Here is a 17,040-nt window from a genome sequence, read left to right as displayed (position 1 = left end):
GAAGGTTTAGGTCCTGTAACAGAACACAAGGTTTGCCTCTGAAGCAAACAAGAAATTCAGCACAAGGTGAGAGTGGACCAGTGTGGGTCCTGCACCCAGTATATGCACTTGCACCCTGTGACCGATTTGTATCATGCAAGACATTAGCTTCATATTTAAAAGCTATTAACTGTCAACTTCTTATCAGAAAAGCATCCATCCTACTGGGACCCTAAACAGGATGGAATTAGTTAGTCTGAAATATCAGCTCTATGGGGAGCATCAACTCTTCTGCTAACTGCAAAAGGGTGCTTAGTTTTCTAGTAAACTCAGACGTGATTGTGCATGCAGTCAACACAAATGGTGCATGCAAAGCAGTCTGGACAGGCAGAGACACAGAAAAAGCAGAAGACTTTGACACATAGGAAAGTCTCTTCCCATAAAGACCCCAGTTCAATGAGCCTGACAAGAACCTTGGCTCCAAGAGACCCGTTCATTTACGCCTAATGTTGTTCATAGGCCTGAGCGTTCTGCTGGCTGAGCTCCAGCACAATGTAAAAGCTTTACCTGACACCCTGATGAATATGGTGTATATTCAACCAGCGCTCTGTACACAACCTTTCTGCTGTTACCACCGTGACTCTTACCCCATCGAGTCTCCCTGTGTCCACAATTAACATCACTGCTTCAGGCTCCTTAGTAACCAGGAGTCAAGCTAACAGAAGAAGGGTGCATGATATGGAAGCAGTCAGTCCAGCTCTAAGCCATCTAGCTCAGATCCTAGAACCAAATCACAGCTCTGTTGGCATGGCTCAGGCTAACCAAAGCCATGGAGAAGCACCTGGTTCCCACCCCCAGTGTGGATGGGGGTAAATTCTCTTTACAGTCATCAGAAATGTTCTCTGCAGCAAACACAGAAGGCAAGGAGGAGGCATATGCTGGAGAAAGCTTTTGGAAGGCTCCCATTTGACAGGGCATTGGACTGACCTCAGGGAGTCAAACCCTTCTAGATGAAGTCAAACGTCTGGGTTACATACTGGGCGCTTTCCCCTGCCTCAACTTTGGCAGAATCAAAAGTGTAAGGAATCAATGGTAACCGTTCACCCTTGCATTCAACAGGCCATGAGCCTTCTGCTTCCTCACAGTACATGAGTACGCCTGCAAGCACAGTGCCCTCCAACTACCAGGAGCTTATGGAGCAGCCCAGCAGCAACTAGTCATAATTGCCATTAGGAAAGATGGATGTAACTATGTCTTGGGCTTCTCAATTCAGATATGCAACCCAAAATAGCAGCACCTCTTGTAAACAGCATACTGTATTGGCGTACCACCAATGTAAAAAATGACTCAGAGCAGCACACATGGGGCTTTGCTCCAATGTTTTTGTGCCTTTTCAGACAACCTATCCACTGGGGTGCTGAGAAGTACCCTGGGTCGCAGGTGTGCTCTTAGCAAGCCCCAGGGTCTGGAAGTTAACATTAAAATCCGCTACAGCTGGGCTGCAACACAGTCTGTGAGCTCAGACAAAGAGCAACACATCTACTGCTGGTACAGAAAAAGCTACAGAGGGGGCAGACAGCAATCGCAGCAGCTGATGTCAAAAGTACAAGGGGGACATTTTAATGAGCTTTAATTTTCTTACATTCTCCCGGAATACCTGGTGTCTCAGGCGATCTCCGGAGAGCCCCCGATGTCCTTCTCCACAACCATAGGCACAACCCAGGGACTTGACAATTTTTATCAGCATTGTGAGGGCCAGCCTATGGGTGCTGACAGATGGACCTTCATCCTGGGAATCACAGAAAGTCAGTGTGAAACCCCGGCACAACCACTGGCATTTTGTTACCATTTTACTTTTAAAAAATTGCTGTCCATTTCTTCCCCCAGACACTTCCTTACAAAGTTGTTACTCTTAAAATGCATACTGCATAAGGGACTAGCCCATTCCTTTTCAGCTCCTGTCAAAAAGCCATGTTATAAACGCAAAGCCCCCTCCATGTTGCTGTGAATACTAGTCAGCACTTACTTCAAAAAGATACACCTGAAAAGAGCGAGCTGGTTTGCTTGGGCAGAAAAACAACATTTTTAAAATGTCTTCAGTACTATATTACTATGAATCGCAACTTTGGAGATCAGCAAAAGCTCCTCTTGGCCAATTCTCACAGCAATACTGAAAAATTTATGATATCTGGTCATCAAAGAAAAACTGCGCTCACACGCTAGATTCTGTTTTTTCTTATAAGCCATGCGTAATAAACAAAAATCATTGTGATTGAGGGTTTCAGGCACTTCGACGGGATACTGAAAATGCCCATGCAAGGCTCACAAACTCTGCTTCTGGCAGTTGCTTCACTGGAGTAGTTACAGTGCTTAAATTCCCAATCACGTTGCTTCAGCAGAACCTCAGCAAGCACCAGAAGAAAACAAATTAAATTGTCATTGTTGTGCAAAGTAAAAGGAGGGAAAACAGGAGGGCAATTGCATACACACACATCCTCTTATATTAATAAACACCGCATTCCAAAATGGTATAAAGGCAAGCAAGACAAACCTTTTCTTGTTTTTTGTCGTTTTTCTCATAGGGCCCTCCTCCTCCTCCACCACCTCCATCACTTCCACCTCCACCTCCTCCACCACTTCCACCACCTGCTTCTTCTCCTCCATCTCCAGCTCCGCTGACTGGGGAAGGCCCAAATCCACAAGTTGAACCTCCGGAAGCAGCCCCTTTGAGTTGGAAGGATCCTTCACTTGGTCTCTTTTCAGGTGCCTCATTTTCCTTGTTCTCACTTTTCCTCCGTACCTTCTCTACACATGGCACCACGCCAAGCTGAAGTAAACACTCCACGATGTTCAGCGCCACATCACAAATCCTGGAGCTGATGTCATGATTCAGGACCAAGTAAACAGCCTTCAGGACCACCTGGTAGATTCAAATATCATATTTACAGTCAGATTTGTTTGCTCTCCTAGTACTATTCAGTGCCTGAAATTCTAGTCACAGACCAGAGACTCATTACAGCAGGCAGAGTACAAACTCAAAATGAAAAACACACAACCCTCAATCCCAAGAGCCTACAATCTAGGTGTAGACAAGAAACCACAGGCTGGGCACAGTCAGGCAGACAGGTAAACCATGAGATGACATCTGTGAGCCTGAGAACACTGCTTCAGTGCACCAGGAGCTGTCAAGTCATTAAGAGAAAATGCAGCAAAGGTGAGTTTTAAGGTGCTGTTAAGGTGCTATTCGGTTTTATACTGTTTTACAGGGAATTTGGTGCATGCCCCAGGAATACAGGAAGTAAACGATATCATTTAAGGTTTGATGTGTGCATTCCACATGCACATGCACTCCTTGCAAGGAGTAATAGGAGTTGCAGTATCTCAGAGGAGGCTTTTATGATATGCACAAATGTATCTGACTGACCTTTAGGTACAGCTGAGAGAAGTCATATAAAGAGGTGGAGGAAAAGCCCGTCAAAACCCTGATCTCAATGGTACAGCTATATTGACAGAAGAGGGACCTGGCTTTCCTCATTCCTTGCCAATTACCGAGAGATCCAGCATGCCGTTCTTGTGGACAAAGTTGTTGGTGCCATCAATGTGGTCCGTATCCTCCAAGCAACTGTAATTGATGCAGGAGTCTGTCAGGCTCCGCGGGAGGTTGGCACATGCAAGCGGTTCGTGGGGCATCTCAGGGATGGGCACCTGGTTGCAAAGCTTCCTCATGTGCTCACTGAAGAAATCGGCATAGCCCACATTGAACGAGGCCAGGGTAGTGTTGAAGGTGGCCACCGTGATGGTGGAGATCTGGGACCGCACTGCAGGGAGGAAAATGGCTACCTGTGAGTTTCCATCTTTAGTTATAACACAGCAACTACTGTGCTTGTTTACAAGAAGGGTGCAGCTCTTAATGCAGTCTGTAATGCTGAAAGGCAAAACAGGCTCCTAATTCCTATCACAGGTACAGGGATGAAAGCATAAATTCATTTCTTCCTTTAAGCCACTGCACAGTAGAACACCAGCAACATTGCTCGAGCAGTTCCGTGGCAGCTTACATTGATCTCAGGCTTCTGGGCAGTTAAGCAGACCAGGGAGCTCACACAGTTTAAATTTAATCCAAAAGGGGGGATTAGATTTTTGGCTAGCTTTGCTCTCTCTACTGGTCAAGTGCCTGGTGTCAGAAGCAGCTGCACCACTGCAAGGGGGAGAGGAAGGACTCTGCAGCTGGATGCAGGACTGCAGGTAGGGTAACAACAGCACCAATTCAAAACAGCTTTCTAAGCCACACCAGCTTGAAAGATCTCATCATACCAGTTAGAAAAAAAAATAATGGAGCAGTATGCTCCTAACGCTACCCGTGGCAGTCTAAACCATCTCCAAAAAATAAAAATGACTGATGAGAAAGGCAGTGTGGCATCTAAGTTCACAGTGCCCAGAGAAAGGACACCATGACATAGCGAGGCCTAACTTTAAATTGGTCAGCTCAGGTAGTGACAGCCTTTTGGCAACATAGGCTCATTTTTATCAAGGATCCACCGCAGTGTTAACAACACATGACAAACTCCAGGCCATGGTATGAGTAATCTCCTACGGTTGGTGCTTTGTAAGCAGGTCTACACACTCTGTACTGTAGAAAGACCCCATGTGTCCCAAAGTGTTGATGGGACTACCTTCTCTGAGGCAGTACAGGGCTACAAAATAACAAAGAACTTCTGCCTAAGGGTAATTAATGTGTTCTAATTAATAAAATAGCATAAATCTGAAAAGAATCTCCAAGGACTGACTCAACAGTGGACTTGCTACGGTTTGCAAATAACAACTTGCCAGAGCAGTGACTACATTTCCTTTGCATAACCTGTGCAACCCTGCCAGCATTGAACGAGCAACATTTTATTAAGAGAAATGTTCCAAGGTCAATGGTGTTCCCTTGAACTGGGTTACAAATCGGTCAATGATTAGGGCAGGAAGTAACTACTGTACCTAATGTGACATCAGGATTACTTGCTGGCACGTGTGACTTTTTAATGGCAATCAGCGACATTTATATGGTGAAGAGAACAATAATAGAAATAAGGAATTAGGAAACTTTGTTTAAACTTTGCTATAAAGACTTATGACTATCTATGGTTAGCTTTTTTTTTTTTGTTTCATTGAGGTTTTGCTTAGTTTGTTTTGAAATGGGTAACAAAAATCCATTACTAAAACCTACATAAAATATATTTTTCTGTACCGCACCTTTATTTCATTATCACTGGCAGAGCTGACTGCTGGATGGGATGCACAGAGGTAGAGAAGGAGGACTAAAGACTCTTAATTTACATCCACGGAGGCCTGCAGCATGTGTCCATGACTTCTCTTGAGCAGCTACATAGGACATAACTAATTTTTCATCTCCGACTGTGTGCTAGCCAGAAAAATTAGTTTATTAGCAAATTTCTCCTGGCCATGGAAATTAGACAATACATAGGAAATTATGGATGGCCAGCATGCACAAGTATAATTGGGCACATAAAACAGAACCAAAAGGTAGTATTTGTACTCATCCTTTAACTACAGAATGGTTCATTCAAAGTTGCGTACTAGCCCCCAAAATAGCGTGATTTGTCCTATGGTTCATACAGTTGCATGACAATTGTACCTGGGGTGCAACCAGGAAAAGATGCACTGCATATAGCTACTTTTTAGAAAATATTTGGCTAGAAAGCTGTTGTCACGTGTGGGATTACTCTCCTACAGAACAAATACAGATCAGGTATAGAGAGACTTCATAAAACTGATCCAGGAGAAGAGCTTCACTCCAGATGAAGCTCTGATGCAAAGATGAAGGAGATGTTCCCATGCTAGATTAGAGCTGACACAAATCCATCCTCTCTGACTCTTCAGATTTACTGTGCTAAAAGAGCACAGTGAGGATCTTTGAGAGCTCACAAGGCTACAGCATGTAATACATGAGTATCCTCCTAGGTGTGGTGCCTGACAACTTGTGCAGACAGACTGTGCCTTGCTCCATGGGGTGTGTGATTTTCTGTTCCCTCATCAAGGTTCAGGGTTGCACATGCCTAAAGTGAGGCTTGACCTCCTTGGCCAGGTTTGCCAGTAGCACTGCTCCTGAGAAAGAAAAATTCACTATGTTTAGGCAGCAGAAGGAGCACCAGCAAAGCCCTCTGGTGCACACAGCTCTGCTGACAGAAAAGAACTTTCCTCTGCTTGGCTAATATTTGACAAAGGTGGAGTCATCCTGCCAACGGAGAGACTCCTCATTCTGGAATAGACTTCATCCCACCAGGGGCTCTACCACAGTGGTCACACTGGCACTGCTCTTTCTGTAGAAGGTTCCCAGACAGATGGGCCCAAGGAAACTGAGCAAATTTCAAAGCCTGCCTTCTATTTAGAACCAAGGAAAAATAAGACCAAAAAATGTTATTTTCAGCACATTCTAGCAACTGAGGACTGACAAAGGGCATTAAGTATCACAACATTCCCCATGAAACCACAGAAGTTAGCAACTCCAAGTTTCTGCCCAAAGGTCTGCACTGTGTTGTGGTACGGCAAAAAAATCCAAACCCTTTCTATTCTTCCTGCTGATGGCTGACTATTTATTTATTTATGGACAAATTGCACAAGGTAAACATGAAAGGTTTGGAAGATGTTTCTACATAGAACAAGACAGACCTCAAGAGATGCAGAAAAAAAAATACGAAAAAACAATTAGTCATATATTCATACATGGAAGCAGTAACACCTCCTCAGATTCTTGGAGTTCATATTCCAGTGATATGTTTCTTTCTTGATGTGTTAGATTTACCTTCTTTGACTGTGTTCTCTCCATGGCTGTTTGAGTGGTCTGGCAGATCAGAGACAAGAGTGTGGTGAGAGTGTGAATGCCTAGCACTTAGGCTTTCCATCTCGGTTGCTGTGTCAGAGCTCCCCCGTCTGGTGAACTTTCCTAGGGTGGAGACAAGAATTTGATATTTAGTTTACTCATCTGAGAAGTGCTTGAAGGCAAGAGACAGTAGTTGAGGTTAGAAATCGAATAACTGGAGTCAGCAGAAGTCAAGGCCTTCCGGGACCCTGTGAAGCAGAACCAAACAGGTAATTGTGGGATATCTTGCAGGGGGTCATTGACATAAAAACTAAGAACACGAGAATGCTCTGGCATGGCCTTAGACAATCATTTCTTACTTTGTACCATCTCCAAGAAGGTATGCTAGGATGAAAATCTATGACATTCTGAGTAAGTCTGTGAAACAGAAACCATGCCTAGATACTGTTGAGTGAACCTGGAAGACTGAACAAGCCTATATTTAAATTTAAACGCTGCATCTTTGCAAAAATCAAGACAGTTACCTGGTAAGCTTCACTATCTGAGGCAATACTCTATTTTGTATCCAACATTCACTTGGAGAAGACTGAACATTTTTTGTCACGTATCTAACGACCATATTGCTGCTTCTCCAGAGATTTCTCCTTAAAAGAAAAGAATGCAGCCATTCCTCGAATCTATTTTAAGCTGCAGTTGTATAATGCTTCCTACCACTCAGGGGAAAGCATAGTCATGACTGTACTGCTTGAATACAAGTTGCTACAATAGCTATTACTACATTATATGATGGTAGCTCTCAGAGAAAAAGTGAAGTAAAGAAAGTGGTAAGTTATTCAAGGTCTGTTGTCAGCGCAGTTGCCACTCCTGCAAGCAGGTGTTTAATGTAAACAGAACTGGGTATATAAGGTTGCAATAGGATGGATGGAGAAACAAAGAGCCTCTGCCATTTTCTGAATGCTGTGGACAGGAATGACAGAGAACCTGGGACAGAGATAAAAATGCCTCACCTAATATGGTGGTTTGCCATCCTCCTCTCTCAATGCCACGCCGGTCCTCTCCAATTCCAGAGAAACTGCCGAAAGAGAAAGTGCTGCGAGTGGGTGAGACATCCAAGTGGTCCTCGTGGAGGAGGAAGGGCACTCCCATCCTCCGCTGTCGCTTCTTCCCAGTATGGTGGAAAGGAATTGACCCTTTGCGCTCACGTTCCCTGTCCTCTTTGCGGCTTTTAAACTGCAGGAGGAAGGTGAGCAGAGATGAGAGCAGTTAGAGGCTTTGAGGCATTCAACTACTATTTGAGGGAAAAAAAGTAAAACAGGTATATGGCCGAGCTATAACCTTACACTCTGAGCTTTTTGTCTTGGCCATTCACTATGATAGGAACTATCTGCTCCCTGGGACCATATAAATATTTTAAGGAACTCAGTCTTCCCACAGGATGGGATGAATGCCCTTTTAAAATTTTATGGCATGCTCATACCTGAAAGCTAGATTTGCAGAATACGCAAAACTCTGCTAAGTGTCTTGGATGGTTGCAAACCGAGGGCTTTACAGCATAAAACATCAGAAAAAACTTCACTGAACTATCTGGAATTACAGCAAGAACCAGCACTTGAAAATCTGGACATTAAACTGCATTGTTTGAGTACACTCCTCCATGCAGTTTCAGCAGGGTAACTATCTGAATAAAGGTTTTAGTATTGTGATTGGAAAGTGCACAAAAAAATCTAAGTAATTACAAACAAAATCACTCCCAATGAAAAAAAAAGATGTCAATCTCACATACAGCATATATGTATAGTCCAAGCAGACCTTCACTTGCTACTTAGCAGAACATTTAGGTGCTGAATCACTGGAAAATTTGTTTACGTGTGATTTTCTTCTACTCACTTTTTTGAAGATGTTCATCCCCAGGTCTGTGGAGAGATCTGGAACTGCTGGCCTACGCAAGTTGGTCAGTGAAACCTTGGAAAATGCTTCCATGCTTAGTGATTTTTCTTCTTCATTACATTTCATTGTAAGATCCTGCAGTTCCCAAAACAAGACAATAAGCACAACGAGAACTAGACGATAAGCAGCTTAATACAAGAGCTGCATCCAAGAGCTGTCATAGGAGAAGCACAATAGCAGAGAAGGACATTCAATTCATCACAGAGAACACCATTCACACATTTAAAGAAAAATAAATAAAAGCATTTAGAATCTCCTAGAATTACTGACCTAACATTTTTGTGATCATGAACAACAAAAAAAGGGGCAGCACACTGTGCTGCCACAGAAGAAATTCAGGCATTGCTGCCAGTGTGGTCTAGTGGGACAGAAGACTCATGGCCTGCTCTGCTCCAATTCAGATCCCAAGTACGGCCTTGGGTGGCAGATGATCTTCCTGATGCCTTTGGTTTACATTTATATGCAGTTATAGCTGCCACTTTTTGTGAAATGTTTTAAGTTATGAGAGAATATGACTTTAATGATGTACATGTATGCTCTTAATCACGCATTTTGCAACTTAGCTGTAATGAGCAGCACTGTCCCCTCGAGAGATTTGATTTGTAAAAGTACTTATGATACAAAATGTTGTAACTACAAGACTTCCTATGAATGCTACAAGCCTGTTTTTGTTCTGGGCTGTTGTGGAAAAAGGAAGGAAGACAGGACTGGGGCAGCACTCATCTTTAATTTTATTTACTTACTAAAACAACCTAAGACTTCAAAATCAGTAAGCATCCCTCACTTGCAATAACAGTGCTGCAAGATCTGTCCACATCATGGTTCTTTTCTCTTATTTGTGAAAGCCCCTACAACTTAAAGCACAGAACATTCCAGGACAAGGAAAACGGCCAGACTGATTTACTGACGCCTCAGTAGAGGGCACTCTGCTACCCCTCTGCACTGAGCAGAATACATCACAGCTGCCTGCGGTATTGGAGGGGCTTTGCTACAAAGGGTAGCTGAGCTCCTGACCATCTGTTCTCATTAAAGATCTGATGCCACTTTCCAGGAGATGTTTGTGCAGCTGACCTGACAAAATTCCCTCAGGATAATTTTCATCTGCCTAAATATCAGCTGGTTTCCAATGGAGATGCTCTTCTGCCTTGCCTCCCCTTTAGACAGCTTGTGCTGATCAACTGGTCACGTTAAAACACCTTTTCCCTTTCAATCCAGAGAGCCATATGCCATCTGTAGCTGAAGACTCCTACAGAATAGAAAGTAGAGATCCTGGTGCTGCAACACACAGGAGTGTGCAGCTCTATGCGCATGAAGGTCCTGCAGAAGCCAGTGACACTTTGCAGATGAAGTCTTAAGGACCAGTTACAGTGTCTACGTTACTGGGATTACTGGGGACCAGACATTCTCTGGAGACTTTTCATAGCAGTCAAGGACTACCCTTAAATCTTTCTTGTTTATTTTTATCAAAACATGAATGAAGGAGAATAGAAAGATTCCACGTCATGGTTGTTTTCAGTCACATTCAGTCAAGGTTTGCTCTTAAATCATTTTGCATATGTGACTGAAGATTCAGGGGAGAAGTCATACACAAAATCCATCAGACAGCAAATTAAGATTCAGCCCCAGATTCTCTCAACAGCAAGGCCAGCAAGTACTCCATAAGGTTTGGTTCTTAGTTTTTACAGCTCTTTGGCTCCTTCTGGCTGGAAAACACATGCATTTAATTCAGATTCATTACCCTCTGTCCATTAGTTACTAAATCAATGCTTTATTAGGTGGCTTATGGTCACCAAAAGGACAGAGTGAGGATCAGGACCTACACCATGATACAAGCCATATAAACACACAGAAAGACAGTTCCAGTTCTAAAAAACAGCTTAGGATACGTATCAAGCAACAAAAATGCAAGTTATAGAATTAGCTTTAACCTACATTGTGGTATGTGACCTATTTTAATGAATCAAGCTAGTACTCTTGTTGAAGACTGAATAAAAACGTAGCTATGGCTTCTGTGCAGTACATTATCTTGTATTCATGATAGGCATACGCTGCACAAGAAAGTAAAACAGTTTTGGGGCTGCTACTCTAGATCTTTAGACGATGTTTTCTATTGCCTTCCTTCTGCACGACCGTAAAGATAGCAGCTCATTAGTACTTCTCTCAGCTCTCAAGGTATTGCTCTTGAGACTCGTGGTTTTGTATGAGCATTGCAGTGAGTCATTGCAGCTGCACTGGTCTGATGTTTAATTTAAGCTTTGGCTCTTCGCCCCTGCAACGTTACTGCAAGACTGTAGATGCTCGTGAGCCTCATGAGGTCTCATTTCTCAGACTTGTCCTTACACTAATTCACTGCATACAGGTACAGTGCAGGTTTCCCTCATCGTGTGTTGCCAGCTCTGAGATCTGTTTGGATTAAAGTCGGTTTCCAGAGGAACCCAGTATTCTCTTTATTCACACTGCACCCAGCACCCTTTTGCTATGCAACAAGGAGCATTGGCATGCTGCACTGAATCTTTTCCTACTTTGCTCTTCATTTTACTAGGCAAGATATGGGGGATGTTTCCTGCATTCTCTCAACACATGATCCCAACTTCTTTAGCCCCAGATTATATTTAAAATGTTACTTCACACACACAGAAACCAACAAGAAGTGCGAGAGTTTTGCTGAGGCTTAGGGAAATGCAGGAAGTTAAACAGCAGAATAACAAATAACATGGATTTATCAGAAAAATCTGATGGCCCCTGATCTGACTTGCATGCAGCTATTTTTGTCTTTAATCAGTTTATGTGTGACACTTTAAACCTATCCCACTGAAACAGAGAGCAATGATATTTTTGAGAACATATTCCTCAACCTGTGAGCAGAAACGATGACGTCTAGTTTGGAATTTAAGATCCAGATCAAAAAAGGTTTTAAGCATATCCCTGTGTCTGACTGATGACCTGGTAAAGTCTCAACATAAAACCTCTTGTGCGGTTAGAAAGAAATGACAAATCTCAGTCCTTTGGAGGTAGATGGTTCTCTCCTTTGACTATCACAGAGCCTTGAGTGATGAGACTGAATTTAAGAATCTCAGTTAAGTGCCTACAGTCAGACAGGATGAATGGTAGGGAATGGTGTCTGTGTTGCACAGACTTCACCCTTCAGAATTGTAAAGAAGGGGGGAGACGAGCTTCAGGAAGGCTGTTTCACCATCTCCATCGCAGCTGTTCTGCTTAACAAATTGAAAACCTTTTTAAAAAGGATTCTAGTTTGATGAAGCACAGTAAAAATACACAGGACTGACACAGAGGTTACAAAAAGCAATCAAATCTAGCCCTGGAGGGAAGAATGCCCTGGACAGAGTCCTCACATTAACAGCCAGAAAGTACCCAGTGGAATTGCCAAATGGATTTAACAGAAAAACGTTAGTGAAGAGTAAAGAAATCTTCTGCAAGAGAAACATCCTGAAAAAGCAAGAAACAGCCAAGTGTGTGAAAGGAGGAAAGTGTCTTATTGCACAGAGAAGAACCTGCACAAAGCTAACGCAAACAGCACCTACAGAGGACAACCCTATGCAGGCTGCCAGTGTGCTAAGAACAACTGACTGCAGTCCTGCTGCACGAGTAGCTACCATGTTCATGTGCAGAATAACTGGGCTATTCTGAACAGTATGAGGGCAGAAAGTGAACCACCTCAACAGCAGTATCTTCCAATGTACTGTTCTACTTAGGCAGCATTCCCTCCAGGAGAGGATATTAAAAGGAGGATTTTGTGTACGTGTACAGCAATCCTATAAAATCCCCATGCAAAGGTAGATTAAGATGGAATAGTAATTCCTATCACCTGGCCTTTATGGAGATATGTCAAGCCTTTACAGGGATAAAACAGGCAACATTTTATAGAAATGACACTAAAATTTAACAGTTTAAACAATATTGCCACTGCTGAGCCTTTAAAATCACAAGTAACCACCAGCCCTAATAAAAACTAGGAGAATGGCGACAGAATCCTGAGACTTTAAAATAAAAATACTATTATTTATGTTGTTTATGCTTGTCTTCTGGCTTATGAGTATCTTGGCTGTACAGAAGAAAAGACATTCTGCCCTTTATGCTTATAAAAGGGCATATCAAAAACTGTCAGAACACTGAATACAAGGCTTTAAGAAAAAACAAAAAATTCTAAGAGTTCTGACTCAAAAAAGACATTTGACAGCAACATTAGCAGAAGATAGAGCCTCTTACTTGAGCTGTGTCATAAAATTAGATTGCAAAAATAGAATCCCATATTACTGTATTAAATTTTGTAAGGCAGTTCCACCAACTCAGTAAATCAGAATTTGCTGTTAGAGGCCCACATGACAGGAGGAATGCACAACCTAAAAGTATCACGAATCAACAAGGAGATTAACTAAAACTGCAGCTGCATCCCCTTTTTATCCCTTGATCAACCACGAGCTACCCAAAAGTTAAAAAACAGTTAAGCTCTAACACAAAGATCGTTACTGCACTGAGGTCAGGAGTCTGGCGTTTCTGCCCCAGCAAAATAGGGAAGAAATTTTGACACCTATTAGGACAGTTTGTCCACTGAGGTTTTGCTGGCAAATACAAAGACTACACACTAAGAGTTAGTGTTTGAGGGGTTATTCCAAAGAGAGCTCAGTAAAGCAAGTCTGATTTCTTCTGACAAACACATTAGTATATTACCACATTAAAAACTAATTTTATCGCTGTTAGCCCTAGAACAATTATCCTAAAACAGCCCTCAAGCTTTCAGCAGTCACCAGCTCGGAGTCAGATTCTGCCTCCAAACCCCTCATCGTTCTCAGGGTCTCCTTCTGAATCAATGCACACGTCTGACCTCTGAGCACTTCAACCAATACCAAAGCTGTGCTTTTCACTAGTCATCCAGCCACCGCTTCCCAGCATCACCACAACAGTTAGGTGTGTTTTTTTTATTATTATTTATTATTTTTATTCAGTTGATGGCAACTGCTTACCTGAGTTTTGTGGGTATTCACCAGGGAGGGTGCGGCAGCCACCATGGAGCTGCTGCGAGGTCTCGGCAAAGGGGTGATCTCTGGCTCGGGTGGTTTCTCTGGCTTTTCTTGTAACATATGCCTCAGCCTCTGCAGGTAGTACATCAGTGACCACTGCGTGCCCTCCTCAGACCAATGGGGCTGCAGCAAGCAGCGCAGCACTGCCACATCAAAGTATGTGGCATAGCGAGATTTCTGGCATGGTGGGATCACCATGGACAGCCTGTTCCAAAAAGGAAGAGCAGAAATGTTAATCAGGCTCCTAAGACCCTTCTTAAGTACTCTGAACAAAGTACTTCTGAACAAAGAGGCACTCAAGGGTGATCTGTCAGTTTTGTATGTTCAACTGTTCTTAAGAGGTGACTCAACACCACAAAGTTTTCCTTGATAGCTGGAGACCCATTCTGTCCTAGGACACATACTGGCCCACCCCAAAAGACCCAACAGCTCTACTCAGAAACCTAAACAGTCAAGAGCTGTAAGCCACTCACTTTCTCCTGCCATCTGCAGCAATCACCAGGACTACACACAGCTGTGCCTGCCTCAGCTTGCAGGGACATTTGATGCTGACCCTTTGGGACTAAGGCCCTGGCTGAGGAAAGCATTGCTGATGATGTGTAAGTGGATATTTAGCTTTCAGATCCCTGGGGGGCTCAAGCACAGGTTTTGTTAAGTGTTTTCTTGGACAGGGTTGCTTTCTTAAGCTGCGGTCTGAAGACAAGCCTAGTGCACCTGTGCTAACTGAATAATTTGTTCAGCTGGAAACAGATAACTCATGAGCATCTGCTCTTCAGACACTCATAATTTATATTTAGGAACTGTTTACATTTGTACACATCAGGCCCTATTACAGAACAAGCAGGCAGGGCAGCTAAATTAAGTAACCATTTCATCTAATTAAATTGATCTCATACAAGTAAAAACTACTTTTATAGACACTTGTAGACAACGTGTGCTAGAGAAAAGGAAAACATTTTGGCCTTCACTATGGCTTTCCTGCCTTTCAAGGGGTGTCATTTCCTGGCAAGTATTAGCACAGAATTTCCTCAGTATTGTAAATGAACTTCTGTGATTTTGGGGTTCTGTGAAAATTAAAACCACTTCTGTGAAATGTATTCTTAATCACTTGGGAGACAACACAAGAACAAATATTTTTTTAAGCCATTTATATTATCAGCTCCACTAAACAACATGTGAACACCAATGGCAGGACATCTCCAGCTAGGTGTCACCACATTCAGAGCAGAGGAGTCCAAGGCCACCCAAAGCATTACAGAAGAACCAGCAATGACTAGTGGAACTCCTCTAAGTGCTAAGAACAAAGTGCATGCTTAAAGTGCTTTACTGGATCACTGCTCAGTGTCACAGAGCTGCCCTGCACGTCCCAGGCAGGTAGAGGACTGGCAGAGGAGACAGAAGTGTGCAGCAAATGCTGACACCACTGGGAATCACAGGAACCCTCCTCCACACTGCATGGCTGGTGACAGGGGCAGGTGGCAAGGCTGGGCTTGGAGAAATGTGTGTGCATCTAGAACTCAAACCTGCAGGAGCTGGTTTGCTGCCAGCCCCACAGGCCAATGTTGAAGGCACATGGTGATTGCAGGCCAGCCCGTCTGTGTCAGCATATGTCACAGAACATGATTTATAGACTTAAAGATTTTCCATAGTGCTGTATTCAAGGTACAATGTTACAAATGTTATGACCTTAGAATGAGCTATTATTAAAAAAAAAAAAAAAAAAAAAAAAGGAAAAAAAAAAAAAGGAGAAAGCAATGATAAATGGAAATATGCTATTAAGTTTTTTCCATATACTTGACTTGAAGGCTGCCTTTGTCCAAGTCAAGATTGTGTCAAATAGACACAGACTATAAAAACATAAACACAGCTGGGATATTCAAAAGTATACCAGCAAGGAAAATAACGCCCATCACATCAGCTGCAAATGTAAAGGAAATGTAAAGGATGATGCATTGCTCCCTGGTCACTTTGCAGGACCCAGATCAGTGTTTGTGCTCCTCTGTATGCAGCATAGGCAAACACAAGGCACAAGAAGCCTGGAGCAATACACGTTCTCCTTATGCCACTGAAGTCCTGCAAAGCGTATTTCCAAAGCAGAGTGTTCAAGGCAGCAGCTAGACGACAGGCTGTGGCTTTAATTGCTCCAGAGCTTTATGCTGTGGTCATCTGTAAGTGCGGCACTTCACTGAAAGGAGCAGGGGTAATTAGCCATGATCAGAGGAACAAGCCATTTTCTTAAGTGTCTGAAGAACCAGAAATTAAATTCTGTGCTTCATTTAGAAGGAAACCTAGTGTTCGTTTCCACAGCTCGCGTCTGCCTGTGACTGCAGGAAGAGTGGCAAGGCAGTCTTCCTCCAACCCCAGGCCCAAGGACAAAGGAATACTGCGGCTGTTGGTAAGCAGAGTAAACAACATTCGCTCCCCAGTTGTCTGTTGCGTGGCAACCAAAGCTCCCTGTACAGTTTTAACTGATCAATGAGTCCTGCGAACGAGGAGACATAATGATGCTCTCTTCAGTGCCTGTCTGCAGCTCCATCCCCATAGCAACCACCAGAGCCAGCCTGACAAATTGATCACCTGATTCTGTCTTCTCAGAAGAGACTGCTTTTTTTTTCCTTTTTTTTTTTTTTTCTGTACAGCTGTGCCTCTCTGAGCAGCAGTGTTTACACAGAAAGGCAGTTCTGTGCCCAACTTCAGTTTTACTGGCTCACATTAATACAAATTAAATAAACACCTAGAATTGATGGGAAGCTTGATAAAAAATCCCATGGGAAACCTCCTGATAGGATCAGAGCCATAGAAGATAGCTCTGCCCTTTCCACCAGGGAAATGGTGCATCAAACCCCTTTTTGAGAAATCTGAGCTGTTCCTAGATTCTATCCAGAAACCCACTCCATCCCACATTTCTTCTGTTTCTGTAATGAAGCAATTTCTTAAAACACTGCTGTTTTGGGTATGACATTTCCCCAAACAGATAAGCACCAGAACCAAATTTGTCATGAGGAGTTGGAGTGAGACTCCTAAATCCACAGAGACCTTGAAATATAGTTACATTTCAGTTCCTCATCATTACTCCCCCCAGCCCACCCTCCAAAAAAAGTACTCATCAGCTTCGTTTACTTTATAGCACTACTGAGTGTCCAGCAATACTGAAAATTTGGTTCTATCTTTACCTGCCCAAACCTAGATTAAAATAAATTAATGTAGCAGTGCCACGCTGGAAAACTGTGACCTGAACTCTGCTGGGCAAGC

General features: G+C 43.1%; 1 protein-coding gene across 13 annotated transcripts in view; it reads right to left on the bottom strand.

Moving 5' to 3' along the window:
• UNC80 (unc-80 homolog, NALCN channel complex subunit) overlaps positions 1–17,040 on the bottom strand; it is a 129,142-nt gene that overhangs the window by 96,829 nt on the left and 15,273 nt on the right. For 10 of the 13 annotated variants that reach the window (XM_084524701.1, XM_084524711.1, XM_084524706.1 and 7 more), the window contains exons 8-14: positions 13,732–13,993; positions 8,690–8,824; positions 7,810–8,032; positions 6,785–6,925; positions 3,529–3,797; positions 2,531–2,899; positions 1,622–1,768 (exon numbers count right to left, since the gene is read on the bottom strand). In XM_084524701.1, the coding sequence (XP_084380827.1) occupies positions 1,622–1,768; positions 2,531–2,899; positions 3,529–3,797; positions 6,785–6,925; positions 7,810–8,032; positions 8,690–8,824; positions 13,732–13,993 (1,546 nt within the window). The remainder of the gene's footprint in view (positions 1–1,621; positions 1,769–2,530; positions 2,900–3,528; positions 3,798–6,784; positions 6,926–7,809; positions 8,033–8,689; positions 8,825–13,731; positions 13,994–17,040) is intronic. The other 3 variants (XM_084524708.1, XM_084524705.1, XM_084524709.1) reach the window with 1 other exon arrangement.

The sequence above is a fragment of the Aythya ferina genome, assembly GCF_964211825.1.
Source record: "Aythya ferina genome assembly, chromosome: 6".
NCBI lineage: Eukaryota > Metazoa > Chordata > Aves > Anseriformes > Anatidae > Aythya > Aythya ferina.
The sequence above is the reverse complement of the archived record's forward strand: the minus strand, read 5'-3'. Positions and strand labels throughout refer to the sequence as shown.